Source organism: Talpa europaea, assembly GCF_964194135.1.
Source record: "Talpa europaea genome assembly, chromosome: 9".
Taxonomy (NCBI): domain Eukaryota; kingdom Metazoa; phylum Chordata; class Mammalia; order Eulipotyphla; family Talpidae; genus Talpa; species Talpa europaea.
Genome location: NC_140076.1, coordinates 17,656,862 through 17,666,816, shown reverse-complemented (window position 1 = coordinate 17,666,816; position 9,955 = coordinate 17,656,862). Strand labels below are relative to the sequence as shown.

The 9,955-nt window shown below is 57.2% G+C and overlaps 1 protein-coding gene across 1 annotated transcript; it reads left to right on the top strand.

Moving 5' to 3' along the window:
• Positions 1 to 207: 207 nt before the first annotated feature.
• Positions 208 to 8,296, top strand: MATN1 (matrilin 1; the record flags this gene model as incomplete). Its single annotated transcript, XM_084243721.1, has 8 exons — positions 208 to 304; positions 1,685 to 2,031; positions 4,139 to 4,361; positions 5,100 to 5,225; positions 5,671 to 6,087; positions 6,566 to 6,718; positions 7,536 to 7,616; positions 8,247 to 8,296. 8 exons carry the CDS (start codon positions 208 to 210, stop codon positions 8,294 to 8,296), a joined length of 1,494 nt encoding a protein of 497 aa, XP_084099847.1.
• Positions 8,297 to 9,955: the final 1,659 nt, after the last annotated feature.

Genomic DNA, 9,955 nt, shown 5'->3' with positions numbered 1-9,955 from the left:
ACAGGCCAGGCGGCTCCCTCCCTCTCCAGCACACACACCTCCATTCAAGCCTGGGCCCCGCCCCTGGGGGGCTGGGGGCCAGAGCGGGTTGTCCCCCTGTCAGTGGGGGGCTGCCGGGCCTGGAGGCTGGGCAGGCAGCAAGGTTGATAAGACCTGGACCCTGCAGGCCCCCACAACTGTGCCGCTGCTGCCTTTGCTGCCAGAACCATGAGGGTCACCTCTGGCACCGGCCTCGTGCTCTGTGGCCTGCTGCTGCTGCTGCTCCAGGCCCCACACACCCGTGGCCTCACTCCCCAATCCAGAGGTGAGGGGGTCCACATGAGATGGGGGACTCTGGGCGAGTGGCCCCTGACCAGTAACCTGGGAGGCTGGGCACAGAATGGGCAGAGGCTTAAAGGGGTCAGGATGGGAGAGGAGCAGGAGCATGAGTGGCCAGCAGGCTGGCTTGGGAGCTGTCAGAGGTGGTGACCTGCATGAGGGCTGGGTGGGGTGTCTTGTGATCTTCCCTGTTGGGGGACAAAAGTGGGCCTCTCTCTGGGGCCCCAGAGCCTTTCCTGGGTCTGAGGAGGAGCCCAAGACTGCTGCAGGGATCTCAGACTTTGGGTCAGAGGGCAGATTCCCAGAGAGCCGGCTGCTGTCTGTAACTGCACCAAGCTATGGTTCTCTGAGGAATGTAGATTGGGGTGCCAAGAGGCCCCCCTTCATCCTTATGCCCTCCAGCATATACCGGATTGGGTTTCTGTGGGTTCTACCAGCCCCAGTGTCAGTCTTGGGCACTGAATCCTAGAATGCCCAACACTTCTTATATAGATGGGGAAATCGAGGCTGGGTGGGGGGGTGGAGGGGACCTCAGACCACACAGTGAGACAGCCCCGGGCCTGCTGGCTCTTGATCTGCTGGTCTGTGGTGAGGCTGATCCCCTCTCTCCTCTGCAGCTCATTGTATCCACTTGCAGTCTCGGCTAGTGGGCCGGGGGGAGCTGGCAGCAAGATGCTTCTAAGGTCTCCTTAGGAATTCTGATGCCTGGGTCTAAGGCACTGTGCTCTGGGGGGCTTATTCTCCTTACTGGACAGATGAGACAAACAAGCTTCCACAGGTGGGCTAAAATGGCCAAGCTGGGATTTGAACCCTGGTCTGTCTCCAACTGTACGTACATCTTGGCACATGGAACTGCCTCCCAGGTGCAGTGATGTCTGGAAAGACATCACTCCTTGGGGGTGGGGGGTGTGCTGAGGGCCCACTGGTCAGACTGCCAAGGTGGCCACCAGAAATTGCTCCCCTTTCTCTGCCTGTGGACACCAGCTGAGGGAAATGGTCTACCCAGGGCCTTCGCTTTGATGCTCGCATGAAAGTGACCATGTTGGTGGGCACCGCATCAGCCCTGGAGACCATGTCTGCCCCTGGCTGGGTCCCTGGGAGAAACAGTGGCTCCCTGTTTATAGCAGCCACTCTGGGCTGAGACCTGCACCCCTGCTGCCCAGTCCCCAGGAGCTGCAGGTCCTGGAAGGATGCTGTGAGGAAGGGGTCACCAGATGAGGAGACCGAGGCTCAGGGAGTCGAGTTGCTTGTCTGAGAGTCCACTCGCAGGCCCAGCCACCTGGACCATTGTCTGTTACTCTGCTGAGGCCTGGAGGCTGCCTCTTGTCCTCCTGTGTCTTCGGTCCTGACCTTTGCCCCCTCCCAGGGCACCTCTGCCGGACCCGGCCCACGGACCTGGTGTTTGTGGTGGACAGTTCGCGCAGCGTGCGGCCTGTGGAGTTCGAGAAGGTGAAGGTGTTCCTGTCCCAGGTCATCGAGTCGCTGGATGTGGGGCCCAATGCCACACGGGTGGGCGTGGTCAACTACGCCAGCACGGTGAAGCAGGAGTTCCCGCTGCGGGCCCACGGCTCCAAGGCCGCGCTGCTGCAGGCCGTGCGCCGCATCCAGCCGCTGTCCACTGGCACCATGACGGGCCTGGCCATCCAGTTCGCCATCACCAGGGCCTTCAGCGATGCCGAGGGCGGTCGTGCCAGGTCCCCTGACATCAGCAAGGTGCGTGGCCCAGCCCCTGCTGGCCCCCTGTGTGATGAGAGCTCACCTCTGCATTCGCGGCGATTACTGAAACATTCCTAAGAGGTGGTCATTTCTGTTGGGGAGCAGACCCCCTTAAGTGGCAGAGCTGGGATTGGAGCCCATCTTTCCCCACCATCTGAGCCCTAGAAGCTGTTGATGATCCGGGCCTAGCAGACCTCGCCTCCCAGACAGTCTGAGCTCTTGCAGGCAGGGAGATGGGTCACATGCTTTCGTGGTGGTGGGAAAGGGAGTGGACACTGCCTCCTGCTGTCTGGGCTCAAGCCCCCCACTCCACCACAAGGGACCCTGAGCAGCTACTTCCTCTCACTGTGCCTCAGTTTCCCTGCTTATGTCACTGTGCCTCAGTTTCCCTGTGTCCCTCCCTATGAATGGGAGGGGCAGAACACTGTCTCAAAGGGCAGGCAGGAGGGAGCAGAGCGAATGAGTTCATGTGCATGCCGTGCTTGGAATAGCGCCTGGCACCGGTCAGCCCCACGGAAGCGGTGGTCATTTTATTTTTAATAAACTTTTGAGGGTAGGGACTCAGAAAAATGAAAGGACATCCCCCAAGTCTCAGCACCAGCAAGGGCTCCTGCTGGGGGGGCTGAGTGTTTCAGAGCTTGTCCCTGTGCCGTGACTGCTCTGTGAGGCCGGCCGGCGTCCTCGCCCTCTGGGGTCCTCCTGCAGGAGGCTCCTGACGCCCCGTGCAGCTCTTCACTCCAGGCCACAGCGGGCCCTGACACACGAGAGCTCAAGGAATACCGCTCTGCCCCCAGGAGCTGTCCCCACCTTTGCAGATGAGGAAACTGAGGCATGGGGAGCTTAAGCAACTCAGCCAGCTAGTAAGTGGTGGTTGTGCTCAGACAGGCCCAGCTATTACAGTCCTCAAACAATAGCACAGCAGGCAGCCCATTGGCGTTATTTCGTGGGGGTCACTTACAAGTTCTGACGTGAGGTTGATGGTCATGGTGGCCCCCGGTGATCCTAATGTGGAGAGGGGGAGAAGAGGATGGTGGTGACATCTGCAGCTGTGGACACTGGACATTTCGCCGTGGATCCACTGTGGGGGGGGGGGCTGAGGTAGTGAGTGGGGAGAGGTTCTCCAAGGTGAATGGAAAGTCCCAAAGGTTGGAGGGGGACATTGGGGACTCAAGGGCACACTGAGGCACAGCTGGGCTTTCTGCCAGGAGGGGGTCTCTGGAGAGGAGGGACTGTGGGGCATCACTCTCCCAGAGACCAGGGCAAAGGTACTAAAACAACAGCGTCCCTGCCTGGCTTCTGAACATAGTCATCTCCCAGGGAGCCCCTACAACCCCATTTTCAGATAAAGAGATGGAGGCTGAGTGGGGTGGGTATAACTTGAGCTTCATTTCTTACCCAGGCCGGCTCACCCTGTCGTCCAGTTCCCTAAGACGGGGGTCTGGCAGCACAGCCGAGGCTGGGGCTCAGGGCCTCGAGGCAGGCTAGGTCCAGAGGCCGGGAGCAGCCAAAGGAGCAGCAAAGTCGTGGGGTGTTGTTTCAGGGCAGGCTGGGCCAGGCTGGGGCAGGGGCGCATGACGGCCAGGTTCAGCGCCGGGTGGCTACTCACCCTTCCCAGGGTACAGAACATAGAAGCCTTGTAGGGGAGAAAGGGAGGCAGATAGTCTTTTTCTTTATGGAAAGGGCATGTAGAGCCCGGGGAACAGAGGGAGAAAGGGCTGCTTCTTCCTTCCACGGGAGGGGCATGGTGGGTGTGGCTCCATGCCAGGGCGCTCAGACCGCCAGAGCCCAGGCAGCCCAACGATCGTTAGCCTCTGCCTCCCCCTGGTGGTCAAAAGTCAGAACTGCATGGACATCCCGAGGCCCTAGTCAAAGGACATCACCCTAGGAAACCTCTTCTGCAAGCCAGGCGCTCTCTCCTGGCACAGAGCCCTGGCAGGTGAATCGGATCCACCTGAAACCGAGTAGCTGTGTGACCTCGCCAGCCACTGTTTCCTGGGTTGTCCCCCTACCTGCCAAGGAGATCCAGGGGCTTCCTGCAGGGCCAAGCGACCTAGCCCAGTGTGGGGAGGGACTTGGTGGTCACACGCGCCCCTGCATGTTGCAGGTGGTCATAGTGGTGACTGACGGGAGGCCCCAGGACAGCGTACGGGACGTGTCTGCCCGGGCCCAGGCCAGTGGCGTGGAGCTGTTCGCCATCGGTGTGGGCCGTGTGGACAAGGCCACCCTGAGGCAGATCGCCAGCGAGCCGCAGGACGAGCATGTGGACTATGTGGAGAGCTACAGTGTCATCGAGAAGCTGTCCAAGAAGTTCCAGGAGGCCTTCTGCGGTGCGCCGGGAAGGGCCAGGGTGGCATGGGCCCTGAGCATATTGGGGCAGATTTGAGGTGGAACCAGGGTCAGATGGAGGTGGGATCAGGGCAGGAGCTGGGTGTGATCGTGCCGGTTCCTGGCATGGGGCTAAGGAGCTTGGAAAGAGGTGATGCTAAGGTCACTTTTACCTGGCAGGCTCCTGGCAGGCACCAAGAAGGGCCTAAAAGACCTAGTGGTATTTGTTTGTTGGGGAATTTGCATGCCAAAGTCTTCCGTGATGTGGGCAGGGTTGAAGGGCATTGGACAGGAAAAGTTTCAGGGTCCTTCACGGAAGGGAGGTGGACCTGTGTGTGGGGCTGCGTCTTTGGTGGGACCAGTCAGAAGGGGCGGGGTCTCCAGCAGGGCAGAGGTGGGGCCAGAGCAGGACTTCTGTCTGCAAAACGAGTCTGAAAAGAGCATGTACCTCACTGTGAGGATTCAACAAAATAATGCTCAGTGTCGAGTATTTATTCTTGGGCTGTGCCCACTGCTGCGTGTCTGATTCTAGATGCTTGGGATGCAGCAGTGGAGAAGTTTTAGTTCTATTATATCATCACCGTGAGGGTCAACCCTCTTGCAGTGATTCAGCTGAGGACCTGGGCTCGGAACCCCACCCTGTTGGGGACCTCAGTTTCCCTGAGTATGCGGGAGACCAGCCTGGCTGGGCTGTCCAAGGCCCTATGGCTGTGAGGTGCAGTGTCCTCTTGTCCCCACAGTGGTGTCAGACCTGTGTGCCACGGGGGACCACGACTGCGAGCAGGTGTGCATCAGTTCTCCTGGCTCCTACACCTGCGCCTGCCGAGAAGGCTTCACCTTGAACAGTGATGACAAGACCTGCAATGGTCAGTGGGCTGGACACAGGTGGGACCTGGGGAGGGCAGGGAAGAGAGGGGTGGGCCTGGACTTCTTCCCAGGAAGCCCATCCCAGCCTCTTTGCACTTTGCCTCTGGAACTCCCTGCAAAGTTGATAGGTGCCCTGGAGATTTCCCTGTCTGCAGAAGGTTTTTCTCTGACTTCTGTCCCTCTTTTGTCACAACGGTTGGTGTGTTTAAGGTGGGAGAAGGAGGCCACATCTTGATGTCCCCACTTCTAAGTCCTGTGATTTGGCAGCTTTTGGAGCTTCAGTTTTTAATGCTATAAAATAGGTCTAGTAACTTTGACTTAATAGAGGGAATTTTGAGGACAAAATGAGATGAGACCCAGCATGGAGCTTGGTGCAAGGTGGGCACCCAGCTGGTGGATTTCTGCGTCCTTAAATGTCACCTCCTCATTTTCCCACCTGCCCAGTCTGCAGCGGCGGTGGTGGCAGTTCGGCCACTGACCTGGTCTTCCTCATCGATGGATCCAAGAGTGTGAGACCCGAGAACTTTGAGTTGGTGAAGAAGTTCATCAACCAGATTGTGGACACACTGGATGTGTCAGACAAGCTGGCCCAGGTGGGGCTGGTGCAGTACTCCAGCTCAGTGCGCCAGGAGTTCCCACTGGGCCGCTTCCACACCAAGAAGGACATCAAGGCCGCTGTGCGGAGCATGTCCTACATGGAGAAGGGCACCATGACTGGGGCTGCCCTCAAGTACCTCATTGACAATTCCTTCACTGTGTCCAGCGGGGCAAGACCTGGTGCCCAGAAGGTGGGCATTGTCTTCACTGATGGCCGGAGCCAGGACTACATTAATGATGCTGCCAAGAAGGCCAAGGACCTTGGTAGGTGCTGCCTGCATGGCCACACACAGCATGGCCCAACTGCAGGTTATTTTAGCCTGTTAGTGCCCTCCATCCAGGTACAACTTGAATGAGGAGGGGTTGGTGTGTCCAACTCTTTCTGATACTGAAGACTCAGAAAAGTAAGTGACTTGCTTTGATGGTCCTTTTGTAGGTGGGCCTTGGAACTTTTCCAGTTGAGTGTTCCCAAGAAGCTACTAACTTTTGGAAGGTAACCCCCAGATGGATGGTTAAATGATATTCTCAAGCTCCCATACTAGAAATCAGTACAGGTCTGATGTATAGTAGAACCTCAATGAAAGTTGATGTCTTCCATGACTTTGTCCCAGGCACTGTGCCTGCAATTCCAGCATCTCCCACCAGGGGGTGTCTGGTGTTGATTGCCTGGGCATTTCTTCTGGAGGCTCTGAATGATCGCCTGTCCCCATGGTCACTGTACTCGTCTTGTTCCCCTTGTCAGGCTTTAAGATGTTTGCTGTGGGTGTGGGCAATGCTGTGGAGGATGAGCTGAGGGAAATTGCCTCAGAGCCTGTGGCAGAGCACTACTTCTACACAGCTGACTTCAGGACCATCAACCAGATTGGCAAGAAGTTGCAGAAGAAGATCTGTGTGGGTGAGTGAGGTTGGAGTTGGCATGGACTTGGCATGAGGTTGGATGGGAGGGTTGGGAAGGGGGCGGAGCCATCCTGGAGCTGGACATGGGTGGGGAAAAGCAGGAGTTGGGTGGCACCCAGAGTTGGCAGGAGCAGGAGGTAGGCTGGGCAGCATGACTTAGTGCTAACTGACATATATTCGATGTTCATTATGTGACTAGCACAGAACCGGGTGCTGTCCAGGTTTTAAATCACTCAATCCTATTTGGTAGGAATATTATCATCCCCATTTTACAGACAGGAAAGCCAAGGTCATAAAGGGAGAGCAATTGTTGACACCTGGGGTGCCAGGATTTGAACCTTGCAGCTCGTCCTGATCTTCTCTTGTTCCCATGTGAAGAGTGTGGACAGCAGCATCAGACTTGCCTGGGTTTGCCTCTTTGCTCTGAAGCTAACTAGCTGCTGGCTGTGGACAAGTAGTTTTACTTCCTCATTTGTAAAATGGGACTAATGACTTAGAATTGGGGTGAGCAGCCACCAAAGTGACATGGAGGCCCCTAAAACAGTGTCCTGTGCTCTGTGAGTGCTCGGCCCAGGATGCTGTCATCACAGTTCTTTATCAGGGATCTGGGGAACAGGGATGATATTTGGGGTGACCCCTCCATTACTCCTGGGGCCTCTCTCTCGAGAACTCCTGGTCTCTCTGCCCTCTCAGATCTCCTAGGCTCCACACTTCCCCGACACCTGAGCCCTGGCCATGCGCAGTGACTCCCCCACCTCCCTGCCAGGCGGACTCTCACCATCCCCTTTTCTCTCCCTACTTCCCGTCCGCTGCAGAGGAAGACCCGTGTGCCTGTGAGTCCATCGTGAAATTCCAGGCCAAAGTGGAGGGGCTGCTGCACGCCCTGACCAGGAAGCATATCCTTTCCCAGAGGCCACTGCTGGGCAGGATGCAGGGGGCTGGGCAGTGTGAGGAGAGATGGGTGGGGGAGGGCTATACCCCCTCTTGTGGTGGGTCATGCAGGCTCCCCCTGCCTGGACTGGGTTCTGGCCAGGTAGGCTGGCACCAACTTTGCACAAGCAGAGGCTCCTAGAGGGAAAACAGAAACTGAGGCATAACCCAAGCTGTAGAGACTGGACGCACACAGAATCCTAGTCGTGTTCAAGAAAACATGCGGCCCAGTGGACTCCGGGTTTCTCAGGCCCTTGGCAACATGAACCCCACCAGCCATCACTCAGATGAGGCTAGACCCCGAAGACCTCCCCTGACTCAGTCAGGAGCAGGAGGGTGGGTCCCAGCAGGCCTAGGCCTGCCACTGGGTAGGGCAGGGCATGCAGGGCCCACAGTAACGGATTATTTTGGGAGAAGGCACCATTGAGAGGGTAGATGGGTAAGTCTTGACACTGGGGAGAAGACACACAGGGAAGTGAGAAAGCCCTGGAAGTGGGCCATGCTGGGGGAACAGGAAGTGGGCTCCTGAGTTAGGGTGCAGCACCCGCCACTGCCCCGCTCTGCTCCGCCGCCTCACTCCTTAACTCTGCGTCCACTGGAAGCTGTGAGCAAGCGGCTGGCCGTCCTGGAGAACACGATCGTCTGACGTCACCTGCCCCGCTGCAGCCTCCCTGTCCCTTCCCCAGTGCAGTCAGCATCCTCGTGTGTCCCCTGAGCTCCGTGTAGTGTAATGTTGCCATTTAATGAGGGGGCGGGGAGGGGTCCTGGAAGCCACCAGGCCACCCCCTACCTCTGCCCCGTGAGCCTGTGTGCGTGTGCACATGTGTGCCTGTGTGTGTGCACGTGTGTGTGCATTTGGAGCACATGTGTGTGCCTGAGGGGGTGTCTGGGTGTAGGAATGCGTGTGGTGAGTGGGAACGCAGAGGTGAGTGTGAGAGGGACTGTGTTTGCATTTTTTTATCAAAAGCTTAATATATTCCTGTTTTTTTTAGTTAACCCTTTCTTGACTGCAAGTACTGTGAATCTCTTTTCTGATGTCCCGAATTCCCTTTTGAAAAACAATTAAATATGATTTAACTTAAGTGCTGAAGGGGGTGGTGGCTGCGTGGCTCCTTGGGGAGCAGGAGGGTTCTGTTGAGGGTGGCGGGTGATGGGTATTTATGGTGCTCAGGAAACTGAGCAGGGTCAACTTGACCCTGGAGTTTCTGTTCTCAAGGGAGGTGAGCGCCTCACATAGCTCTCCTCCATTCCTTTCTGCCCACGTGGCGGCCTCTGTGTCTCGGTTCTGTTCCTTCAGTTCTGGGAAGTGACCTGACCATCCTGGGTTCCAGCATCATCCCCCAGCACCCGTGTGTCCCACAGTCCCCGTGCATGGAAAAGCAATACAGCACCCACCCCTGCCCGGGGGCTGCAGGGTGCAAATGAGGAAATAAATGAGGAGCACTGCATAGGGGCCACCCACGCTTTGTATTCAGAGTGGAGTTGGCAGCCCCGCCGCCATCTTGAGGGGGGTGTCCTGGTCTCCTGGACATATCCACACCTGTCAGTTTCTCAGTATCTTCCTTGCTCCCCTCTGGTGCTGGTGTCCCCCGAGCTACTGTGGCCACCTGGCCTCTGTGGCTGAGCCACCTGGGACACCTGTTACCTGCTGGGAGATGACCCCCAAGTGTATACCATGGCGCTCAGCCGGGATGTGGCACCACCCTCCGGCTCCACCACAAGCAAAGATAGCACAGCCTCGCCTCTGCCTCAGCAGCACCAGCTTGAGTGTGCCTGGGCTCAGGGAGGCAAGGTGTGGATGATGGGGTGTGGCTGGTGGGGTGTGCCTGCAAACCTCTGGCTGCCTTCAGCATTCAGTCATGCAACAAATGTTTGTGCTGTGCCCATGCTAGGCCCTCTTCTAGGTATGAGGGATAGAGCAGAGAGCAAAACCAGGCCAAATTCCCCATGTTCATGGGCTGACACACCAGCCTTAACTTTATTTCTGGCTGTGTGAGCCATCTCATTTCCAAGGGCCTGACTTCCTCATCTATTAAGTGGGGTGATGATCCAGAAACAGGCATAGACCAGAAGTCTGAAGACAGGCACGTGGTATGTGCTCAAAGATGGAAACGTGTCCATGTGTCTTTTATGAAGTCAAATCAGATGGAGACACCAAGCAGCAGGCTTAGGGTCCAGGCCCTGCCCCAGGGTGGGGGGTGAGAGCTGAGGGGCTAACAGCTGTCCCTGGAATATCTCACAGCCCTGTCCTGCAGCCCCCCATCTATTCCAGATGCAAATGCATTTAGTACGGGGGAGCCAGGAG